The sequence below is a fragment of the Daucus carota genome, chromosome 6 (genome assembly GCF_001625215.2).
Source record: "Daucus carota subsp. sativus chromosome 6, DH1 v3.0, whole genome shotgun sequence".
NCBI classification, from domain to species: domain Eukaryota; kingdom Viridiplantae; phylum Streptophyta; class Magnoliopsida; order Apiales; family Apiaceae; genus Daucus; species Daucus carota.
Window position 1 is genome coordinate 37945591 of NC_030386.2, and position 25596 is coordinate 37971186.

The 25596-nt window shown below is 34.3% G+C and overlaps 4 protein-coding genes across 8 annotated transcripts; 1 reads left to right on the plus strand and 3 right to left on the minus strand.

Annotated features, from left to right (window-relative positions):
- Positions 1 to 294: 294 nt before the first annotated feature.
- LOC108227571 (protein trichome birefringence-like 5) lies at positions 295 to 3925 on the minus strand. Its single transcript, XM_017402789.2, has 5 exons — positions 3144 to 3925; positions 2165 to 2357; positions 1612 to 1805; positions 1078 to 1233; positions 295 to 835 (listed from the first exon to the last, which is right to left on the minus strand). Exons 1-5 carry the CDS (start codon positions 3848 to 3850, stop codon positions 508 to 510), a joined length of 1578 nt encoding a protein of 525 aa, XP_017258278.2. The 5' UTR covers positions 3851 to 3925; the 3' UTR covers positions 295 to 507.
- A 4179-nt stretch (positions 3926 to 8104) lies between these two features.
- On the minus strand, positions 8105 to 10346 carry LOC108224506 (RING-H2 finger protein ATL43). The gene has a single exon (XM_017399148.2). It carries the CDS (start codon positions 9588 to 9590, stop codon positions 8361 to 8363), a length of 1230 nt encoding a protein of 409 aa, XP_017254637.1. The 5' UTR covers positions 9591 to 10346; the 3' UTR covers positions 8105 to 8360.
- A 3490-nt stretch (positions 10347 to 13836) lies between these two features.
- On the plus strand, positions 13837 to 19489 carry LOC108224574 (protein OSB4, chloroplastic). 3 transcript variants are annotated; one of them, XM_017399238.2, is made up of 10 exons: positions 13837 to 14438; positions 15345 to 15483; positions 16179 to 16260; positions 17000 to 17187; positions 17317 to 17461; positions 17548 to 17651; positions 17742 to 17877; positions 18620 to 18684; positions 18817 to 18941; positions 19074 to 19489. In XM_017399238.2, exons 1-9 carry the CDS (start codon positions 14005 to 14007, stop codon positions 18922 to 18924), a joined length of 1401 nt encoding a protein of 466 aa, XP_017254727.1. In that variant the 5' UTR covers positions 13837 to 14004; the 3' UTR covers positions 18925 to 18941; positions 19074 to 19489. The 3 variants fall into 3 exon arrangements, with proteins under 3 accessions (XP_017254727.1, XP_017254729.1, XP_017254728.1); XM_017399240.2 differs by having other exon boundaries at positions 13871 to 14438; positions 17317 to 17452; positions 19074 to 19213; XM_017399239.2 differs by having other exon boundaries at positions 13872 to 14438; positions 19071 to 19489.
- Positions 19490 to 20852: 1363 nt separating this feature from the next.
- LOC108225294 (pentatricopeptide repeat-containing protein At5g18390, mitochondrial) lies at positions 20853 to 23515 on the minus strand. 3 transcript variants are annotated; one of them, XR_010284892.1, is made up of 3 exons: positions 23391 to 23515; positions 21566 to 23082; positions 20853 to 21273 (listed from the first exon to the last, which is right to left on the minus strand). XR_010284892.1 is itself a non-coding variant. In XM_017400130.2 (2 exons), exon 2 carries the CDS (start codon positions 23070 to 23072, stop codon positions 21666 to 21668), a length of 1407 nt encoding a protein of 468 aa, XP_017255619.1. In that variant the 5' UTR covers positions 23073 to 23082; positions 23397 to 23515; the 3' UTR covers positions 21531 to 21665. The 3 variants fall into 3 exon arrangements, 2 of the variants coding, with proteins under 2 accessions (XP_017255619.1, XP_017255618.1); XM_017400130.2 differs by lacking the exon at positions 20853 to 21273 and having other exon boundaries at positions 21531 to 23082; positions 23397 to 23515; XM_017400129.2 differs by lacking the exon at positions 20853 to 21273 and having other exon boundaries at positions 21531 to 23082.
- Between the last annotated feature and the right edge of the window lie 2081 nt (positions 23516 to 25596).

Consider the following 25596-nt stretch of genomic DNA (forward strand, 5'->3'; position numbering starts at 1 on the left):
CTCTGTATTTACTGGGAAGGTTACATCCTATAATTAAGAAATGGAATTGGATACCTATGAATTAAACTAAATGACCGATCATACATAGCTTCGATTTACGTTTTATCTATTATATAATATATCTCTATTGAATGTTTAGTTGAAGTTATTTCCTTTTGTTTATGTCAAAGAGTCAGATCCAAATCAATAGAACCAGCCTCTCACATCTTCTTAAAAGGCACGACCAGGGGACGATTAACAAATTGTAAGAGAATATCTGGCATCTAGTCTGGATTCTAATTATAAAACAATAAATTGAATTTAAAAGGAAAATTTCTTCTTTTTAGATTGATAATTCTGTTAATCTCATTTACACAAGAAAATGCCATTACTTTGCTCGGCTTACTGGCTCGGGTTTCATCTATTACCCTCAATCCTATTTTCGGGATCCAGAAAATTCTTGATGAAAATACAACTACATAGGTGGACAAATCAAAAAGTACATTACAAACAGAGTATAATTGGTACTTATCTAGTCCGGAGTACCAAATTGGCATATATTAGCTCATTCCATGCATCAGGAACCCCTGGAAGACACCAATGGCTGCAATCTTGGCGCCGGGTAGATATCTTCTTACCCTCATCCATTGTTCTGTTCTTCCCATAAACTGATGGATGGCCGTCCTTGCGAAAATTTGTCAACTTTGTTATGTTTAATAGTACAACTGGAAATTTCATTTCATGGATCACATCCTGCACAATTTTCATTTTTACTGGATAGTCATCCAAAATAGCTCCAGATTTGATGAGTTCAGTCTCCCCATTACAAGATCCGCCTGAGTCCCAGTCTCCACCTCTGAATTCAAATATAGAAAATATTAATAACAAATGTTTAATGATTAATGGTTTCCAGTTTGGTTATGGATATGTCAATTGAATCAACCAGTGTCACCAGAAAAATGTTCAGAGCACAAGAACTTTTGTTTTGGACACCGAGCACAAGAACATAGTTACATAGCTATTGAAAAATAGTAGATGCAGTAAGGAAAACAAAAGAAGGTTTTTCTTCTAACAACTGGGAGAGGAAGGGGGGGTCACCTAAAGTGAGCGGATGAGTAACCACGATAAAAGACTGATTTTCCCGCATCCACATTTTTATCGATCCACTTTGCCCAGGTACTCATCGATTTCTTGTAAGCTTCAACTGCATCAAACTTGGGATAGACATAGTCACCCTCCTTAAAATAGTTTTTTCTGTAAAAACAGCATCTCATTACACTTCAGAAATATATCACTAGTAAAAGGTATCATAATAAAATTTGTTAGGTTTTCGTACTCTCTAGCTAGAAGCACACTGACATAGAGGAAGAATTTAATATTGGACCAAATTTGCGGCAAGTTGGTTTTAGCTTATGTTGCATACCATCACTTAGATTTTTCGGGATATGCGACAAATTTAATAATATCAAATTATTTTTTAATATATGGAAAACAATCATTCATGGTCAACAGAGTGCTTCCTTAGCTTACCGCAATCATAATCTGATATAGTTACATCAAAATTCAGGCACTCTTTTTGAACACAGGTTCATGTATATTAATAACATATATAAGCTGCAAATTAGATTTTACCCCCTAGAAGTCTTTCCATGAGTCCACCAATGCCCCGTATTGAAGATAAGAATGTCAACACGTTTCCATCGATTAGCTGACTTGTCAATCTTGTCAATTGACAGAGTTGGGTTGTTGTTTCCTTGACCATTGACACGGGTGCCTTCCCTGACAAGGAAATGAGATCGTACAAATTCCACTGTGCAGTTATAATCCTGGCCAAGCAATTTTAAAGTATAACAAAGTATCAGTTCTGTTCACCCTGTCTATGATATTGTAGTATGTGCTCAAATTAGGGAATATTCATCATAGTGTGTTACAAATGCTGCTTCAATAGTCAACAAACTGAAATTGTAACTCAGAAACACCTCAAAAAGTCGACCAGTAGAAGATGATTCGGCACAAATTAGAATATTTTATGAAGAGGCTCACTCAGTTTCAAGAGGGCCGCAAATTTTGTCCTCATTACTATATCATTATTAAGTATCTATCTATTCCAAATATTCGTTACCAATATACTGCATATAACCACAAACAAAAATGTAATGTGTAGATACTAGATATTTATTTATACCTCAAATTTGAAAATGTAATATCCTCTTCCCTTCGTTATTTTGTAGCCATGGATTTCATACATTTTACTCTTATTTGATAAGCCTTCATAAAGCATGCACAGTAGTGATTCAAACTGATTTCTGTTCATAGAATCCCCCACCAGCATCAACCTTTTCCCCCTTAGTCTTGTCAAAAAGTCTGTTGCATTAAACCTATACAAGTAAGGTACCCAAACAAAAGAAAAAAATTCAGATGCATAGAAGTAATTCAAATTATTCAAAAATGGTAGATGAATCTGTTACTCAATCTTTTGAGGTGATTTAAGACGAGCCAAACAGATACAGGATACCCATTCATAAAGAACATAAATTTTAAACACAGTATAGTCAAATGAACTGCAACTGTTTTAATAATTATAAATAGTGGATAAATGATCAAAAGAGGATACCACTTGATAATGCAGTAATCGATATGCCAATCCCAAACTCAGACCCAAAATAGGATACTTTAAGTACAGTCTCACTTAATTTGGGTAAATCATAGTATTGAACTGCAATAGAAGTTTCAAATATATCTTTCCACTCAATAATGGTTGTCTGATACCTTGTACCGCAGGTGAAGGACTCTTAAACGGATTCTTGAATAGCATCAACTCGCATTAAACACAAAACATCAGATGTACTCCAAGAACATGTATTTCCTCCTTTCTAAACTCACTTATACATTTAACTTAATCATTTTTGTTTGTTGAATCCTCATTCTTTGTACCTACATAATCAATCAGAGTAAGCATTTTTTTGGTACATACTGACTAGTGAGTTACATTAACATACTCGATTATTCATATTGGCCATAGCTAATGCGAATTCAATGACTTTGCAAGTGTACTAGAAGAGAGACTAAAACTACCAATAATCTAAAAAATATCATTCTAAATGTGGAAAGCTGGAAATAAAGACAGATATTAATATATTCGAAAATTTAGTAAGTTCACTAACCTAGGAATGTCACAACCATTAGGCTTCCATCTCCAATGCGTATACTGAGAATCTTTTCTCCCATTTCTTTGACAATCATAAGCCTCATCAACAAAAGGACAGCTCCCTGCTTTATAAATTGGATAATTTTCTTCATCTTTAACCCAACTCCCTGTATACAAATCACAACTTACCTTCCATTTAACACCCTCTGTTACATCACTAGCACTAAAATCTGAGATATTTTCAAGAACTGAACTTTCATCATCTTCTTGAAACCCCTTTGGATTTCTTAAATTTCCAACTGACCCGTTTGAGTTTCTTGAATTGGCAATCAACCCTTCTGAGTTTCTTGAATTCTGAACTGAGTCATTTGAGTTTCTTGAATCCTGAACTGACCCATTTGAGTTTCTTGAATGATCAATCAACCCTTCTGAGTTTCTTGATTTCTGAACTGACCCATTTGAGTTTCTTGAATCCTGAACTGACCCATTTGAGTTTCTTGAAAGATTTTGACTGACTGGAACATGAATGTTGAGAAGATCTTCAGATCTTGTGTTGAGAGAAACAGAGAGAGTTGAATAGTAGTGATCTCTGTAGAGAGAAAGGTTAGGCTCGAGAGCTTGTTTAGAGAAGTAGAGAAGACTGACAAGGAAGAGTGTGAGTAGCAAGAAAGTTGAAATGGCGTAGAGATTCTTCTGAGTGGAGAAGAAGAAGATTGTTGCCATTATTTCTCGGAGTTAGCATCTTACTTTGTTTTCTTCTTTCCTTTTTTGTGACGGTTGTATCATTAACTCAACCTGTCTTTACCTGATGAAAAATATAAAGACAATTGAATTTATAAATAAAATTTTTTAATTTTTTAAACAAAATTAGTACTTAAACTTTTACAAGTTAATTACAAAACTATGTAATACAGTTGTCAAGAATTAAGTGGCATTTTGAAAGAAAATAAATTTAAAATTGTGCAAAATAAATTTTATGCCATTAACCAGACATGTTGGAATTGGATGTAAGAGCAACTTAAGCCATTTAAAAGGGAATGCCCAAAATGTGTTAACAATTTAACATGTCATTCATGTATACTTTATTCACCTAAATTTTGCCGACATGTAAAAGAAAAGTCGCCCGATACTCTTCCTCTCTTCCATTCTCCGGTTCTTCAACTTTTCAAGTTTTAATAGCTTGTATATATAAAATATTCCGGTCTAGAATTTTAGATAACCAATCTAAAGAAGAGGAATATTGAAAAACACCTTTCCAGTTCTCTAAATATACATAATTAATACTGTATCACTTAATATTTCTGTTCATAATTATTAAAAATATGTTTGTAAATACTCTTTTGACTTTAACCGGATCTTCTTATGACTAAATGGAAATCGTTAATGGATATTAATATATTATCAACATGTCAAGAAAACGACATATGTTATTTATTTAATTATGATAATATTAAAAAATAGTGTATAAAATTTAAATAATATTTTTTTTAAAATTTTTCCGAACATATATTTACTATTTAGAAATATTTATGTAATATTTATTATTATTTTAATAATATAAATAATTTCCATTAAGATCTGTGATCAAGATATATAGGACATGTGCTTCGGTTATCACTTTTGTATTTGAGCCTGAAAATGATGGACAACTCTGCCGGTACCTTTTGCCTCCCCGGTTTTTATGCACCAAAAATAGGCTTTTTTGTACTGGACGGATTTTGGGTAATCTAGAACGTGGGCTGGGCTGGGCTGAATGGGGTGTGTCGGGTCGAGATGTGTAAAAGTGCTGCATTATTATTCTGCAATAGTACAAAGCAAACAATTCTCTGGTCAACTCAAATCATCATCTTTAATAATTGATTTCCAGATTTTTGTTATGAATGCAATTATGCAATCTAATCCTAGAGAACAATATATAGTACTCCCTCCGTTTCTTTTTTCTTTTCTTGTTTGTGATGTCGGTACCGTTCATAACATGAGATAAATTACTAATTTACATCTAATCTATAAAACTAAATATAATCATGAGTCATCTTGTTAGATTCGTATTCACAAGTACTTTAATACGATGAAATTTTTATATTTAATGCTACTACAAAATGAAAGATATTAACGATCAAAAGTACGTGTTGGCAAACATGAAAAGTACAAACAGGAAAAGGTATTTAGAGACAGAGCGAGTATAGATTAATAGGGGCCAGTTTAGTGATCAAAGTCTAAAGACAATCAGGGGGCCATTTGGTGTGAATGTGCGATCAAGTGTTTGTCTCATTGACTTGTAGGCTACTAGCACTCGAATTAGGCATTAATATGTAATATGTTTAATATTTGTTAAATTTGTGGATACTGATTTGAAAAATCTATTTTAATGATTTTTAATATCACTGTGAAGATGCACAGTTAGGTGCTACATTTTATTTTTTCATTGTGATCGAACCTAAACATGTGCTCGAGAGATAATTGTCCGTACACTGATAATAGATACATGGATTCTCGAGAAAAGAGGGGTCATGGTGGTCTCCTCGGACCGCCCGGATCTCACGAGTGAATCGAAAGTTGGATCTCACCTAAATCGTCTCATCTATCTTTTTGAGGAAAAATTTAGTTTCAAACTCCGGTTCAAACAGGAAAGAGTACGCCATGTTGATGTGCCCGGACACAATGATGCAATTATGAGGGTCGCGCTCTACCACTGAGCTAATAGCCCGTTGGGAGTCCGCCATGCCAAAAGCGAGAGAAACCCATCCCCTCTTTCCTTTTTTCGTCCTCATATCGCCACATGATGATAGGACGATGTAAAAAAAGATCCTATCAACTTGTTTAGACCTCGGATAAAAAGCTCATGAGATTAGTCTTATTCCACCGTTCCAATAACAATATAGCTAAATAATAAGATAATATCCTGATCATGTTTTAATGTACTAATTTTACGGGTAAAAACTAAATTCTGTTTTTTTTCCCCTTCCAATCCATCCAACTATATTTAAAAGCATCACCAAAAATAATTACAAAGAATGTCGTTGATATAAAAATAATGTTGCAATTACTGAAATATAAGTTTTTATTATATTTATAAGGGCAAATCCAACAGTGGCCTAAAAGTCCAAATTTGTATCAGTTTCGGTCTAAATCCTCCCAATAGTGACCTAAATCTTGGTCCAAATTTAGACCGGTGAACAGTACCGGCCTAAATTTAGGCCGGCACTATTCACCGGCCTAAATCTTTTAATAATATAATAATAATTTTTTATCTTTTGTATATTTAGTTAATTAAATGATTATATGTTAATATAATTATTGAATATTTATAAATTATATTTAATATATTATACTTAAATAATCATATATATTAATTATGAAATATAATAAAATTAAATATTTTTAAAATAATTCAAACTAACAACTCATTAAAATGCTCGATTTCAACAATTTCGTGGAAGACTTCGAAAAATAAAAGAAATAAAAATGCTCATATTGCACTTCGAGATGCATTAACTGAGCATTTGTCGGAACAATATATTAATTCGTAATAGTACTGAATCTTTGTAAATTTTATTTTAGTTGATTAAATAAATGTTAAATTTTCTTTTATTTTTTTTGTTTAAATGTAGTGTTTTTCTAATTTAATGAATTTATTGAGTTAATATTGATATGAAATATTATATTATTGTTAAAAAGATTAGAATAATAATATAAAAATTGTTAGACGAATAAATTATTGATATATGAATTTGGACCAAAATTTAGGCCAAACTGAAATGTAATGATGTTTCGGTCTAAATTTGGATCAAGATTTAAGCCAAAAACTGGTTTACGGCCTAATAAAGATATCCGGAAGTTGTACGTGATCTACTCATGTGCCGCAAACAAAAAGTAGCTGCAAGTGCCAGGCCAGTCACTTTAACAAATAACAGTACCATGAAAAGAAACGTGATCCATGGACAGGGCCTCCGTTCTCTCTGCGAACATTGCTCCGATCATATCTTGTACTTGTTGCATCTCCGATTGTCAAGCTCTTTAAATAAATTTTTAATCGGTGAAAGTAAAACAAAACAGTTTCTTTTCCAAAAAAACAAACCATAACCAAATAAACTAAAATACAGTTAGGGAAAAACATCAAAATTATAAGAGGTCAAATTAAAAAAATACTGATAATAACACACACATTATAATTTTATACTAGGATTCGCAAAAGAAAAAAAAATCAAATTAATTAGATTTCTTTTTTCCGAATATCTTTTTTTTGTAAGAACCTTTTTTTCTTTTTTCTGGATATCTGATGGTACTATAAAACGAAATTTGGAATTTTCTATTAAATTCGGCCTCCTTGGAGTGACTCCTGCCGGAAAACCCGCCTGAAACACACATTTGCCTAAAGCATAACTGTCCTTGTGAGCCACAGTACTGGAATTAATCCCTGTCGTTGTATTGTCGCCTCTGTCCATTATGCTAACAGATTATCTTAATCTACAAAACGTGACACGTGATTATGATAATTCATGCTATATGTCACATCTACGAGTGAATTAGCCAGGAGCTGTATATGCTAAATGCCTCTAAACAGTCTTGACCCTTGAACAAAAATTCCACAGAACCAACTATAATTGCTTTCAAGGTTAAACAGCCATGAACATATAACATGCTTTTTCTGCAAAAAGTTTACTGTAATATTTTTTTGACAATTCTAAACTTTACAAAATCATATAATTACATTCATGAAATATTGAAATGTAAAAATATGTAAATTTTTTTTAAAATTTGCTCGATACCTCAAAGATTTGAATTCTACGTACATCCGAATTCAACAATTTGTTGAATGTTTAAACTTCTGGATAGTTCTAGTGACCGTTCTTTTTCTCTCATATTTTTTCATGCATTTTTAGTTATATCATTGTTCATCAACTGATAATTTATTATATTATTTTAATGAGTGAGTACTAGCATATATATTTACGTAAAGGACGTACTACTAACCACTGTTAAAAAAACAACTACATTAAGGAACTGGAAATCATAGTATCAACAACACTTGAACTCCCTCTCTACATTAAAATTCACAATTTCTAACTCCAGCAAAAAATAAATTTAAATTCTAAAGAGAAATTTGTTAATCCCAATTATATCCCGTAAACTAATCACCTCGTTGGACTAAAATAAATCTGTGTATAATCATGTATACAGATGAGCCGAACATACACGTACCTACCGCTAAAAAATTCTACCGCGGTAAAAACTAGGGATCAAGAGCAGAGCGTAAAACAGGTGGGGGTAAAATGGTATTATTACTATGATGATGATTCGTAGTATCAGAAACCCAAGCCAACCACCTCGAAACGAAGCCCTCTTGCTGTCTCTGTCTTTGCTGTTGTACCTCATTACTCATCAACCTCTTCCTACTTATTATTTCCGACACACTTCTCTCTTTATTTACCATTTTGCCACTCCCCCCCTCGCTTCTCTCCGACGCCGCCGACACTCTCCGGCTCTCGCTCATCAACATCTCCGACTTTATGTAGAGCAAGTCCGACGGCCTGACGTCGCTCCATCGCTGGTGGCTGACGTCGGCGGAGGAGACTATGATGCGGTGGTGGAGACGATGGTCTAGTTGGTGGCTTGTTTCGAGCAAGAGCTCGTCTTTTCGGGGCTTTTCGAAGCAGCCGATTGAGACGGAGCTTGATACTACTTGTTTACCCGATGTTATTGAACTGTCGAGGGAGAGACGGGAGGTTATTTGTTTTTGGACGGTGATTTGGAGGGGTTTGGTGGTGCCCTTTTCGCCGGCTGAGGAGTGGCGGCCAGATGTTCGATGAAATGCCGCAATGAGTTCTTGATCTTGGAGGGGGTTGAGTTGGGGCTGGTTTTGAGGGAGGATTGTGGGTTTGTTGTGCTCGATTAAGAGCACGTCTTCGGGCTCGACTCGGTGGCGACAGAGTGGGCAAGTGGAGTGAGCGTCTAGCCATGTGTCGAGACATTCAACGTGGAATGCGTGCTTGCATTTTGGGAGTAATCGTAGGACTTCTGAGGGCTCGTAGTTTGTTAAGCAGACCGCGCATTCTAGTCCGTCTTTTTGGCCTTTGAGTGAGCTGAAGCGGAAGACTGGGAGGAGGTCTATGATGTTAGGGTCGATTCCGGAGTTTTTACGATGAGTGTAAGGGTCTGTGCTGGTTCTTGAATTGCTGGGGTAGGCATCATTTGCGGTTTTGCAGTGTTTGATATAGAGAAATATGAGGAATGTGATGGAGAAAGCGGAGATAATTGCACCCACAATTATGTGTATGCTTGGTTTCAATGGCGGTTTGTTTTGATTCTGGCTCGAATTCAAATTCGAATTCTCATTCTGGGGTAATGGTGGAGATAACACAGGAGGGCTGGAGTTGGATGAAGAAGCAATGGAATCATTTTTTGCTTGAGAGAGAACAAGGGTTAGAGTGAGGCAAAGTAAAATGCACAAAAGCCTGATCATTAGGAAAATCAATGAGGTTCTTGAAAGCCACTAACCCTGGCCCTTGTTGGCAAAGGAAGAAGAACCCAAAAGTGCAGTGAATCTTAAATGATGATAGTATAATAAGTAAGGGAAGCTGGGAAAAATGCATAAAAAGAATGAATGAGAAGGATGGCTTGGTTGGTATGTGGGGGATAGAGGTATTAAGATTCTGAGAGATGGGTTTTCACAAGAAAGATAGATACAAAAGTAGGCAAAGGACAAAACCCATCCAACTGACTTGGTTTGGGCCAGGTTTTGGTGGAGGTTGGGAAAACCAAGAATAGTGGAAATAGACATGACATTTTTTATAAGAAAATGAAAAAGAAGAATGGCATGTAGTTGTCTTCTCAAGAAAAGATAGTCTCTTTTCCCCTTCACTTTATGGAGGACAAAGAAGCTTCAACTCTGGTAGAATTCCAATCAAAAAGCCAGGCTACAAGAGACACAATCTTAGCTTTAGTCTAGAGATACCTATCTCAAGGCCTATAAACAAATGAAGGAGAAGGTGGTGATAAGACAGCAGTGGAGTTGAGTTGAGTTGGTTTGTTATGGGATTTCAGGAGTGGAGTGTAGAAAGTAGCAACAGGATGAATCAAAAAAGGGAACTATTTTTTAACAAAGTGGGCTAAAAAGAGGCATCCACTTGAGCTATTTAGTGTGTTTTGTAGTGAAATGTAATGTTACTGATGTATGTTTTGTAGCTTGTTCAAGAACTGTTTCCATGTGAGAGGTGTGTCACATGTTTGGTGCTCTACTGATGAGCTAGCCTAACTGCAAATTGGCCCCTGATGAGGCGTCTCTGTGGTAATTACTCGTGACCAATCAATTTCATGTGCTTCTCGCTTGTTGGATTTTACTTGTTTGCAACAGAGGCCATGTCATTCAATACTTAAATCAGTAAGAACGTGAATCTTTGAATTAATAATTATGGAAGGGAGGCCAGGAATATATTTCATCATTTTTTTAATAAATAATGTCGTGCACTGTGACCAAATTAAGTAACAAAGAAGCATATCTTTACGGTGATGATTAAATGACGATTAATTAGACCCGTAAGTACAAGATTTTTTTTTCTTCAAAATAATTAAATGAAGCTTACATATTTTTATAAAGATGATTAAATGACATGACAAATTAGATTCGTGAATGCACAATCCTCTTTTTAAAGTAGTTGAATGAATGTAGTTATTGAACTGAACCTAGTGGTAGTACGGAGATTGTATGTTCGGTTATGTTTTAGAGAATTTAATATTGACAATAAATAGTATTTTAATTGTTGCTTTATTAAACTGAACCTCGTATACTCGTATAATAAAATTTCTAAACAGTAATACTCCTATCATTTAATATTCTAATAATTATAAAAAATTATTATAAATATAATATTTATGTGAATTATATATCATTGAAATCATAATTTATTTTATTATAAACATATTATTTTGTTAAAATATTCTTACAGAGCGATCCCACTGTACCGTGGGATTTATAATGTACTCCCTCCGTTTCAATTTACATGTCCACTTTCAAATAAATTTTTTGTTTCAAATTATTTGTCCACTTCAACTTTCAATGTAAAATCATATTTCCAAAGGCAATTCTACTCCACATATCTCTTATTTATATTTTCTAGATCAATTTCACTCCACATATCTCTTATTTATATTTTCTAAATCAATTTCACTCTATATATTTTGATCATTGAATGTAATTAATTTGCGAACAACCATTTTTTTAAACTGTGTGATTTTTTTAAAATGAAGAAGGAGGGGGTCGTCAGACTTTCCCCTCCCAGAAGCTTGCCTCTTTTAAAAAGGCTTAATTATCTAGTTGGTCACTGAAGTGGACTTAATGTATCAAGTTGGTCACTGAACTCAAAACGGTATCAAGATGGTCACTAAAGTGGTTATAAATATCAAACAAGTATCTTGAAATATGAGTTAAAGCAGTAAAAATATTATTTATATAGTTTTAAACATTATTTTTGAATGTTACCAAAACCAAGTAAAAGGTTATGATTTCTAATATTTATGATAATATATTTAAATTTTATCAAATTTATTTATTATTTATTTTTAATTAAAACAAAGAAATAACTATATAATAAAATATAAATAATAAATAAACTTGATAATATTTAAATATATTATTTTAAATACTGGAAGTCATAACCTTTTAGTTGGTTGTGGTAACATTTAAAAATAATGTGTAAAATTTTATAAATAATATTTTTACTGTTTGAACTCATATTTCAAGGAACTTGTTTGATATTTATGGTGACTATAGTGACCATCTTGATACCGTTTTGAGTTCAGTGACCAACTTGATACATTAAGCTCACTTCAATGACGAACTTGATAATTAATCTTTTTTTAAAAAGAGGAAAGAAGGTTTAAAGAACAAACTACCTGCATATACAAGATTTCGGACCACGGTAACACCAACTCGAATATCTCTATCCATATGGTGATGAGTAAATGACGATTAACTAGATCTGCAAGTACATAATTTTTATTTTCGAAATACGAATTTTTTGTATTTTATTTAGTTAAGCGACAAGTTTTTATTTTCAAATGAATATTGGAATTCATGTCGGCAGTAAAAAAAATGCATAAAATTAAATGAGACAAATGGTTGGTTATTTCGTATCTAGAATCGAAACTGTTGTCTGGTTAATTTGATTTTCCCAAAAGTTGAGATCAAAAATATAATATCATTTAATCCAAATGAATATAGTATATGTGAATTAGCAAAAATAATATACCTGCACATTTTGCATGATTAAATTCAATATCACGTTATATAGGTGTAAATTTTCAGAGCAGACATTGTAATAATGCAAAGACAACTAAAACGAGTTTCAAATTGTTTTGATATAAAACTGTAATGATAATTAGGATTTGATATGTTGACTCTTTTAAGTATTGAAAAGAAACATACTTGATAGGAAATCTGAAGCATTAACCTTGGCAAGTCGAAATACTAAAAAAATTATTATATTTTAATAATATTGTAAATAAAATAGAAGTTATAACTAAAACTAATGGAAAGTAAAACATTTTAATCAACTCACAGAGTAGTATTTATTTGACAGTAGTCCACGGTCCCAAATATTTATATTTTTTTATCAAGATGACAACTTTTATTGATTTTTTTTAAGTAACAGATATTTTATTCAAAAAAATAAAAAATATCAAAATATTGAATTGTGCACTGCATCTCATGTTCACTCGTTGCATCGTCTGTTTTTGCTAGGGGTCTAAATGAGTCGAGCCGAGCCGAGCCGAACTCTAGAGTGCTCGTGTATCGTTTGTTAAAAAATTAGCGAACTCGAACTCGAACTCGAGCTTGGATCGAGCCAAAAATATTGTTTGAGTATCGACTCATTAAGGAATAACATTGTTCACGAACGGCTTGCGAACCGCTCACGAACATGTCTCACGAGCTGTTGCTCACGAACCGCTCATTAACTTACGCTCACAAACATGTATCACGAATTTTTGCTCACTAACTGCTTATTAATTTTGTTCACGAGCTTGTTTAATAAACTTTGCTAACGAGATAGCTTATGCTTATAAATTTATTTAAGAGCTTGTTTGTTATTTAATATAATTAAAAAAACATTAAAATTCTAACAATATTTTAATTTATACTCTAAGAAATCATAAATTCATAATAAACCATCCATTAATAAAACTCCCACATCCTTATCCAAAATAAAAAAAAGGTTCGACGTAAATAAATTAAAATAGAACATAATTGTTTGATAAATAAATTGAAATAGAACATAATTGATTGTAAATATTAGCTGAACCATGTTCACAAGGCACGGGGCACGCTCACGAGCCAAGTTCACTGGTCGAGTTCACGAACCATGTTCACGACGCTCATGAGCCAAATGAGCCAAGTTCACGAACAATGTTCACGAACTCATAATTCGAACTTGTTCGCGAACTATCGAGTCGAACTCTATTGTGCTCAAGTTCAGCTCGTTTATAAAACGAATTTTAAAATTGTGCTCAAGATCGACTCGTTTATGAATCGAACCGAGCTGGTGTCCTAGGCGTAGAGGAACCACACCAATCCATCCCGAACTTGGTGGTTAAACTCTACTGCGGTGACGATACTGTAGTGGAGGTCCTGCGGAAAAATAGCTCAACGCCAGGTTGAAAAAGAAATAAACGAGAAATCAAAAAGTCGTCTTATTCAAAACCCCAATTATGACATCCCTCTTCTCTCACTTTACACCTCAAAACGCACCGCTCGAACCGAGCTTTTTTCGAACCGAACACCGAGCGGTGGTATCAACTCATTTGCTGCACTAGTTTTTGCCACTCATAACCTAAAACCCTTGTGCCCGGCCCTCTCTAAAACCCCAAAGCTGTTAAATCTCATGGCGATTTCCTCCTCATCCGCCATGAATTTCATAGCCACTACCACTCGTTCAATCTCTTCTAAACTCCTCTTCTCACCCTCCATCTTCTCATTTTCTTTAAATCCCCACCGTTTGATTTCATACAAATATCCCATTATAATATCTCGCTCACTCTCCACCACAATGACCCTCTGGGAAACCCACCACAAACCCACCTCCAAAACGCCTAAATCTGATGACCCTTTTGAGCAATTGGGCCCAAGATCAGGTTTTGAGAAGAAAGAATTGAGCTTTGCCAGGCCAACTGAGATTCCCTGGCAGAAGAAAGTGTCTAATTTGGTTAAGTTAATTGGTTGTATTCAGGCACCGGTTCGGTTTCATGAGTTGCCTGATGGGAAGACTTGGGCTGCTACTGTAATTTCTCAGGAGAAGAAGGGGTCTGTTTCTTTAAGGTATTTTTTCACATTTTCTTCGTTGTTTGTGTTTGTATAATGTGTATGTAGGTGGGTGTCCTAACACAAACTAATTTAAGGCTCCGTTACCCTGTATGTTTCATGTTGAATTTTTATTGATTTTGCGGCATTTGTTTATGTTGAAGATATAATATGATCACATTAAGCCCTTTCCCTAACAGCCTGAGGTTTTAACGTTGACTTAACATTTTAACTTCAGGAATATGTTCTTTTTTTTTTTTTTTAAATTTCTGATGCTTTTGTTTAGTTTAGTTTCATGAAAATATTTTCTTGATTTTCAAGCATTTGTTGGATTCCAAAAGATAAAAACATCTTCCAAGGGGGAACCCCTTTAAGAAGTTCAATAATATGTAGGTTAAATCAAGTTAATTTCCTACTTGTTTCTGCCATGATAAAAATTATGAGGATGGTGAGAGTGTTTACAAATTGGAAAGTGCTTTTCTCTTTTAGACTGGGGAATTCATTTTCCCTAGAATCATCACATTTCAAAATTTGTCACCAACAGATTTAACAAAAGCAGGAATATTCGCATAAAAAATATTTCAGATGCTTTCATTCTGTCATAAATCATATTTGTATATTTAAAGAATGAATCATGCAGGTAAGCTTAGTTTGTAGTATAAGATGGTTTTTAGAAGGAATTAACTTGTATTTGCATAAGTGCGGATAAAAATACTAGTGCAGGCAAGCTTAGTTTGCAGTATAATACGTGAACTTGAGAGTTCTTGGGAACTATCACACAAAGCAATCATAATTATTGGTCACACAACAATATTCCCCCTTCTAATTATAGTTGTGATATTGCCATAATGTATCCTCTTATATTTTTCCTTGATTTTTACTGTTGATATCTGATTCCCTATAGGATGGTCTATTTGTTATCAGGATTCCATTACTATTTGAAGGCGATCTAGCACATATTGCTGCTTCTCATTTAAAGGAGAAAGATTATGTTTATATAGATGGACAACTAAGTGCGGATTCCCCCCCAGTTGCTTTGAAATGCGAGCAATCAAGTTTGCAGGTAATATATAAGTGGCACAGTTCTATAGTATGGATATTAGGAAAGCTAAGCAAAGAACCCAATTGTAGGTAGTCGTAAGAGAATTCTTGCAGTTAGCTTCACGTGCTTCTGACTGTTTAGTTATGGGCAAGTGTACAGATGATCAATTCCTTGTCTGACAACTTTCATATTTATAACGTGGAAGTAGTTATGAATATGCTTCAAGTGTTCCTGCCTGGATATTATCTCATCACCCTGTATCAGTGAAGTAATTGTTTGGTTCATTATCGGTTGATTGAACCACTTAACCTGCATTTTAGGAGACAGATATAGACCAGAGTGTTGTAGCATTTAATTGTTTGCATGACCAATTTTTTTTCTAATAAGTTTTGTTTCCCTTTACCATATCTTAAATCACCTTGTGTCTCCATCTCAATATCCAAGATCCCAACTCCCAAGAATAGGCTTCCAATATTTATTAGGCTACTGCTCCGGAATATCCCACAAACAATGACCTTCAAGAAAAAACACATATCATTCTGTTTTATATTAAAAGTGTACTATTTTTTATGCTAGATGCCTAGATCTGATTTTCCAGCAGTTTAGACCTAATGCTTTGACATAAATCAAGCAGTTGACACATTATTTCAGATATATTCACCAACTTTATTATATGATTTTAATTTATGTTACCTGACCATGGGTTTATTATACAGGTTGTGGTGCATAATGTCAACTTTGTGGAAGGTTCTTCATGGAAGAAAAACTTTAGTGATAGCAAAATTATGGTTCCTTTAGGTAAATGTTTTTACTTGGGAAACAACTATTGATTGTGGGAGGTATAACTTATTTTTCTACCAAAATATTATAGAGGTGAAAGACAACCATTAAAAGTTCCCGAGGAGACTCTTTTATTGTTTTGACTTGATATAATTGCTGTAGACAAGGTTTAGTCCAAACATTTGTGCATTTGGAAAAATGCACTTATGTTTCAAGATTAGAATTTTTTTTCATTTGTACGTGATTTTAAGTAGTCCAGGAGTTTAGAATTTGTTGATGATTGTTGAGGGAATGATTCATAGAGGTTTATATTGAACATGACTCTTCCGATGACCTATTATCTTTTATAGATAAGTTTTTTATTTAGCAAACTGCATGAAAGATAGAATAAGTTTCTGAGATCTCATGTCTTAGTTATTTTAATTGATAATAAAAATCCTTCGTCAATTTCAAACATATGTCAGAGCTGAGAGGATAATATATTTTCATTTTCTTAAAATACTCTTATGCTTGTAGAATACAATACAGCACCTTTGACTTTTAGACATCCCTTGTTAAGCCCAGTGGGTCATAATGGATTGGAGATATGTACTTACAATCCCAAAGTTAGCTTTTGCAGTATGAGTGGATGAGTGGTAAGCATGATTAAAATACCTATCAGTGTTAGAGTTTAAACCTCTAAGTTCAGGTTTTGCATAACTTATTCATTTAATATGTCAATTCATTTCAATTGATTATTTATTTATTTTTTATGTAGAAAGTTTTGAGCGTGATGACACTCTTCAAAAGAAAGTAAGCAGGGATGATGATTACCAAAGGGAAGAAAGTGTTAAGGACAGCACTTCACGGAAAAAGGAAAGTGTTGAGGAGTTTAAGATCTTGGACCAGTCACTCCTAGATCTCATAACAAATCCTCAAGAATGGTGGGACATCAGGTTGAAACAGGTGCTGTATACTAATTATTTCATTTAATCAGGTTGTTAAACACACGGGAAACAATCTTAAAATGCTTGCGACAAAATGAGATAGTCTCCTCAGAATTAAAACCTTTTATGATTCTTCAAACATGGCTAGGCCAATTCATCTGCGGCATATGAGCACAAGGTTGATGGCAAGGTTGTTCACATTAATGAGTCTACTCCAGACTGGATTAAGAAGGAATTAGAGAGTTTGCCATTTGATCGTAAAACTGAAAAGAAAAGCTCTAAAGGTGGTCGTGGTACGGTTTACTTGTTCTTTTAGTCTATACGGGACTTAGGTTCTGTTGTTAAGCCATAATGTTGATCTTTGTTTCTCTCAATCCAGTTAGTATGAACAATAGTGGAGAACTCATATTGAACTCATGGAGGGACCTTCTTAAAAATTCGAAGCAATGGCGTGATTATCGAGATAATAAGCTCCAAGGATTGGTGACCATTTCTCCTGTTTTATTGTCTGTACAGATCATGTATGCCTAAAAACTTCACACTCACTTTAAAAAAATATAAAATATACTCCAGGTGAAGCCAAATTACCCAGATTTTAAAAATAAGGATAGTGGTGCTGCGCTATGGCTAGATAGGGCTCCAGATTGGGTATTGCCAGGACTTGAAGGACTAGAGTTTGATGCTCCACTGCAGAAGGGGAAAAAAGCAGGTGATGGCATGAATTTTTTTTGCTGTGTCATTAGCATTCTAAATTTGTTCTCTTTATTCATTTATAATTTCCTTTTGGATGCAAATTGAAGGAGAGAGAAACTTTGCCTAACCTAGCAGCAAACCAATAATAACATAATCATCAATTGGATCAATACTTCCAATTGAATACTAATGAGTCAAGGATCTCTAGTTAGCAGATCCAGTTTCTTGGCTAGCTTCTTTTCTCGTAACATATATTAGGCTCTTATAAACGGTTTAGCTGAGACGGACGGTAAGATGTTGACCGATCTTCCACTTTTAAGTTCAGATTATACTATATCCCAGTGGATTTGTTTTACACTAACTGCAGTTGGGACTTTTTGTTGGAGATTGAAGTATCAGCAATACGCAAATGCTTAAAGACAACCTTGTTTCCAATGCAGAATTAATAATCAATTTATTACTCAGTTGACCTGTTGAGTACTCGAGGTTATAGGATTAACTCAATATGCTTAATTTTTGCTTGGATTCGGTTATAACTTTTAAGAAGAAAAGTTTGAACATTGGGAATGGTTGTATTGCCTGTCAATTATTTGGTCTCTTTCATTAGTATTTGTGTTTCGGGCTTGTTTTAATGATGGCTATTCTAAAAATAGTCACTTTTTTCACTCAGGGAAATATTCATAGGCTTACTTTCCCCACCGTACATTCTAAGTAAAGTTTTAGTTGAAAATAACATGATATTTTTCTCCTCAATTCAGATGATGACTCTTGGAAGGACCTGTTAGAAAATTCAGAAAAGTGGTGGGACAACAGATTGAATAAGGTACGCTAAAAAATCTTTTCTCAAGATTGTATGATTGCAGAAACCAGGATCTGGTCATGGAACCTGCTATAACAAACAGTATCAGTAGTGCTAATTTGCCATTTTACTGGTTGTGGACTTTTTTTTTTGTAGAAAAATCCAAAAGCTCCAGACTTTAAACATAAAGATTTAGGCACAGCATTATGGCTTAGCGACACTCCAGCTTGGGCATTGTCCAAGTTGCCACCTCAGAAAGTTTAACTACAAAATGTTGCTAGGTAAGAGATAGAGTAACATTCTTCGTTTTTACTTCCCGCCCGCTTATACTAGAATTTGTACGGTGATACTTGATTATTGCTGAAAACATATATTGCCTTCACTTATTAGATGTTTTTTCTTCATGGTAGCAGGTAGATTGATGCCTTCATCATGTATTATGCAAGTAAAGATCAGCACCAGACCGAATTTGATCACTGTGAAAAGTTTTGGTAATTTATGACGGCACACCCTATATACACCTAATCAGTTGTGGATTAAGACCGCTATCAACTTCATGTTCCTGGGACCCAGGATGAACTCGTCCACACGCGCCCATACATATATACAACTAAATCTTTCTTGAGATGTTGAAATTCTTTATGTACATGAGTAGCTTTACTTTCAGGTTCTTGTGGTTTTGTGTTGCATTCTGTTTTAAAATAGAAAAATGAAAAGCATTCCAATGAAAGTCATCTGACAGCTCTTGTGGTGTAATCTCAAAAGTGTGCTGTATAATTTTAATATATATGATGCTTAGAAGTTGAGTATAGTTGTCAGTTATGGTTCACATGATGTTAATTTGGCCCAGGTATACATGATAATATTGTTCGATTCAGTCATTGCGAGACCAGAAGCAATCTGGATTTTTGTTTACCACAGACTGAGTTGAACTAAGGTTGTCTCTTAAGTCTTATCTATAAGTTCAGAAAAGTGGCTAAAATTTTTGGCCGACAGATTTAGAACACCGGCCAAAAGGTTGGTAAACGGTCAGACAAGGTAATTTACAGTGGTTGATCAAATGAGTTTCAATTCGTTTTTAGCATATAAAAGTTTAACTTGGCTAATAACAGTATGTTTATATGTAAAAAAGCTAAATACATCTAATCAACGAAAAATAACTACATTTATAAAACCAAGAAGTTACAGTTATTCTGGATGATTGTGTATAAAACGAACAGTTCTGTATAGTACTTGAGCTAATAGCTAGGCAAAATACCATCTGTCTACAGACCATCGACACAGTGTAGATGGCCTACTAACAGAACCAAGTCCCACCGCAGCTGCAGCTACCGGACCAACTAACAGTGGAATAATGCTTACAACAAATCAGAAGAAGGCAACGCAGAAACAATCCTGAGAATTTTACAGAAATCAAGTGAAGGAATGCTGTCTACTGCTGTTGTCGGTTGAAATTAACTGACTTTAGAGAGCTCCAATCATGATTCCTTGCGTTCCTCTGTCAGGATGTGATAGGAGAATTTATGTAAAGCTAGAAGAGTTAGAGATCTTCCTGGTTCTGAAAGGCTGCCATTTATGGTCTGATCAAGCAACTAATTCCAGTTGGAGCAATTGATAATAAATAGCAAAGCAAAACTTTAAATTTATAAATGCAGTCAAATGATTCATGCTATATGCTAATATATCCACAACACTACAACAATGCCTAGAGGATTACACAAAAAAGAAAACGTAGTGTACCTGCTGTGCTGTTGATGAGAATCAGAGGAAGCACAATGAACATTTTAACTATAAACTGATAAATTGTTATTTACTATAACATAAGGAAGATTGTGACCAAATTTATATGTACCTAAAAAACTCAAAGAAATATAAGAGTAAGAAAAATGGAGAACAATGAAGCCAAAAAAAAAACCTTGAAATTGGAAGAACAGCGCGCAAATGATAGCAACAGAGCAACTGCTGACAGACAGCGATGGTATCAGCCAGTGAAGTCGATCAATTTCCAATTTCTTATGTGCGTCTGTTTTTTTTTTTTTTTGACGAAATGTGTGTCTGTTTAATTACATAGCAACTTTACTTTTTTGAAGAACATTTATTGCTAAATATGGAAACTTCATAAGGTAATATATGTAAGCATTTGAGCACTTAACATGTGTGACCACTGACCACCATGTACTAAGTGCTTGTTTGGTTGACATCTAGATATGTGGGGAGTAGAAGTTCCTAGGAAGTAGTATTTGATGAAACTGTTTGGTTGACATTAATTGGGGAAGTGTAAGTTCCTTGGAATTTTAAATGCCTACAAAACATAGGAAGTCATTGACCTAGACCCCCCTTGGTAACTTGCACTTCCTGTAGGAAGTTAAAACCTATCTATCAACCAAACACAAATTTTAACTTCCCATTTATTATAATTTCCATAGTAATTTCAAATTACATAGGATTTAACTTCCTATTGGTAACCAAACAAGCACAGCCTCCTAACCAAAGAATCGCTTGAAAAGGTACTCAAGGGCTAACTACAGCAGCCCCCGTACTCACTATCTATTACGGTAGTCTTAATTGATCACCATTCACCAAGCCACTAAGTTGTAAGATGTCCGCCAAACCCTGATGGTGAAATAACCAAGTATATACAAACAATACTTAATCAGTGGACTATGAAACATACATAAAGCAAAGCCGAATGACTTGAACCAATGCACGGAACAAATAAAAAAGAGGAAAGGCCACTATTGACAAATCATAGTCAAAAGAATATCTTTTTAAAAACTTCTCATAAGCAGGTTTACTTAATATCAACAACACACCAGATAGGAGGATTAAATTGTCAATGAAAATACTAGAAGTATGTGTACAAGCAGAGAGAAATAAAAAACTACAGTTAGGATTTGATTAGTACCTTTAAAAAATGTAGAAGTTGGAAATCTAATAGAATAGAGAAGAAGAGGATGTATATCAATTCTATTTCTGTATCCAGAATTAAATGTACAAACTTTAATTTAGATTCCACGGAGAGATATTTCCAACTGCTCTATTTTCTTGGCAAGATCATGCTTTCCACAAGTCTTTAATCCATCAGTAACCATGTCGAAGTTTCTAGACAAGGGTGATAAGTTTAGCTCAGTCATCTCTACCAAATAATTACCAGCCTCAACAAATCTACTGCCACGTACAGACATTCTTATTAGCATGGTATAAACTGGTCGATTTGGTGGATGCCCCTTTACCTTCATATCACTGAAAAAGCTATAAGCATCGTCAAACTGTCCTCTCCTACACAGACCCTTCAATATAGGAGCGTACAAACTAGGAAACGGCTTGTGTCCGTCCTCGATAGATTTATGAAGAACTGCAATAGCGTCATCAATCTTATCTGCTTTTGAAGCTGCCATGATCATAATCTTATAGGTATCAATATCCGGAGAAAACCCCAATCTACAAACTGCATGGTAAATATCAATGCAAAAACCTAACTCCCCAGATTTGCATACAGCTTCTGCTAGAGAGTTAAACGTTGCAACATCTGGCACAAAACCTTCTTTGGTCATTTTCCTCACCAACCCTTTTGCTGATTCGATATAGCCTGCATTTAACAACCCATCAATCAATAGATCCCGGCCACGGACAGGTGGGTTGAACCCCTTCTGGCTCATCTCTTCAAGAAATTCTTGAGCTTCTTTCAACTTCCCTGCAGAGCACCATCCATTCACTAGAACAGAGTATGTCTTTTTGTCTGGGACTCCACCTTTTCGGACCATTCTCCGAATCAATGCATAAGCACCTTGGAAGTTCTTGACCTCACAGAGGGCATATAGCAATGAGTTGTATATTTCAGTAGTTTGGGGGCAGTTGAAGTTCTTCAGTCGATTGAAGAGCTCAACAGCCTGGTCTATGAGACCATGTTTACCATATTGGTCTATGATGTATGATACAACTGATGGTGATAACGGTATTTCTTGGGTCTTCATTTGGTGCGCAACCTTCCACATAGTTTCCCAACACTTAGTCCGAGCAAGAGTCTTCAGAAGTTCTTCAAACTCAAGTGTGGTTGGGTCATACTGAGGATGTTGGGTCCGCGCCCAATTAAAAAACCGAAACGACTCAGATCCACAATGACAACAATTACGGAGCACACGATACACCAACTCAGAATTGACTATACGAGATATACACATTTTATTGAGCGTTCTCTCCATGTAAATGTCACGACGAACCACATTTGATATATGATGTACAGTCGCAAAGTAATCATCATTTGAAACTCCCCCACCGCCTCTAACTTTACTACCCTCATTATCTTTAAAAACGGGACTTGTCATGGCACCAAAACTTCTATACACAACAGCATTGGCTCTTGTAACATTCAAAACCCTCTCGTAAAAACAGAGTCTTGCGCGAACCAGCATCTTCTCGAAGCTATAATCCATTATAGTGCACACAAAAAAAAAACCAATGAACACTAGTTGGATACAATATGATGTTCAATTGCTTCATCAATTCTTCCAAACAATAATATATAAACACAATCAATAATGTCTAATAAACACTAACCCATTCATATCTCTATCAGAAATTAATAGGCCCATATACAATAATGCAAATGAGTACATATTTAAGCAAGAACACAAATATTGGGCACAAATGTAAATTTATCAAACATTTGATAAGAAAAGTGTGATTATCTATAACGGTCGAAGATTAAAGCGAAAAAGATAGATACGTACAGTTACCTGAGGAGATGGGGCGCTGGATTGACCCTGGTTTCTCACAAAGCGCGGCAGCTATGAAGATTCTGAGAGTAGCAAAACCCGGACACAGTGGCAATTCCGATTTAATCATATACCCGAAGGTCTAATTTTTTTATAATTTGAAAAAGATATTTGTACATTTATATAATTATATTAGTTAATTGAAAATTATATTTAATGGTTATTTTTTGAATTTATTTTTGAAAAGTAAACAGAAAAGTAGTTTGAGTAAATTAGTTTTTATTGAAACACATATAAAAAAAAAATTTAATGGTCCAAATTCTTTTACTTCTCTGTAATAATCATTATAATCAGTCTGGATGCATGGATGTAGTATATAATTCCAATATGTGAAGAAAATAAATATTTCTAGACAAATTATTTGAATAAATTTCAAACTATCATACATAGGTTAAAGAAAATTATCATATATAGGTTAAAGAATAATAATGTATCACCTCAATTTGGTATACCAATATTTGCAAATCTTCATATAATAAATTAATAAGAAAATTATGGAGAACTCATTTAATATTAAATTTATTCTTTAAATATATATATTTAAATTTAATTTAATATTTATTTGATGAGTCCGCATATCCAAATATAACCGCTTTAGCATCTAACCTATATAAAATAATGCTTATCTTGAATATCATGGAATTGCTTCCAAAATATGATCCCCGAGACCCCACCCCACCAATCCAAACCAAACCAAATTATATGATACTTTTGAAAGTGCTATGCTCGTTGAAATTAGGGATTTTCTCATAATTATCCAATTCTAATTTATTCTCCGCAAAATATTACATCCTTTTCAAATATTTTATATTTTAAAAATATTTGTTAAAAAATTGAGGCAACCAGTTGTAACTTGCAATCAGATGCAATCGCGCACCTGTAACTGTAAGTTAATCGAGAAAAGTCAAATAAATTTGTTTATTTGATTATTAATGTGTTTTGACCCTCGCCGCTAGGCGCTAGGGGTGAACAAAAAACCGTTCAACCCGCAAGATCGACCCAATCCACCTCTTATTTCGGCCAAACAAACTGAACCGTTCCAAACCGAAAAAATAATTGGGTTCATTTTTTATCAACCCGAATAGATTAGGTTGGGTCAGGGTTTTTAAATTATTAACCCCGACCAACCCGAATAGAAATTTTTTGTTGCTTTACATGACAGACACAGAACTTGATTCAGAAGACTTAGAAATTGATATTACTGGATAGTGTGACTGGGGCTTGAAACTTGAATTCTGTTTAGTGTCAATATTAATTGTTAAACTATATAAATGGGCATTCACTGACATGGCTTCTGTTTTCTGTATTTAAGTAGTTTTTTGCTTAGTTTTCTTGGTTATCAGGTCACATATGTAGACCACAAAAGTGCGGATTATGTGTTGTCAGGCGTCTGCTGGTTTAAATTTAAGTTTTTCGCATACTTAATTAATTATTAGTTAATTGTAATATTTAAGGTGCGCTATTGAAAATTTGTACGTATGTTCTCGATATCTATTTGACGGGATAAAACTCAATAAACCCGATCCTACCCTACCCGACCCGACGTATGAATAATAAGGTTGAGTTGAAAATATTTTATAGGGTTAACGGGTTCGAATTTTTATAAACCGATTATATTGAGTTGGGTTGAATTCTCGCCTCTAATCCGATCAACTCGACCCGTGTTCACCCCTGCTCACCGTGCACATCTATCCTTCAAAACTGAATGACTGAAAAATCAATTTAACCTTTTCATATTATTATTTAAAGCAAGGAAAGGAAAAAGCAAATTCTCACCCTAATTCGTTACAAAGCAAAGGGCGGTGGACTTCACCCCGTATTCATCTTTCGGCCTTTCCCTAGCCGAGAGCAGTCGGCGCCGCCCATTTTCTGAGGGCTACGTGCTGCAAATAAGGCTATCCAGAGTGTCTACATTTCAGAAAAGCCTTTTCAAAATAATCTATTTATCTACTTATATATATAATTTTATATTTATAAAATTATAAATCAAATATATTATACAAAAATCAAATTAAAATCAAAATACATAATTTTAAAATAAATATTTATTTAAACTACGGACCCGTGCCTCGCACGGGCTTTTATGCTAATCTCTCGAAATTTTAGAACAAGATAATCTAATTTGAGGGGAGAGGTGTTATTTTTGAAGTATTATTTCCCT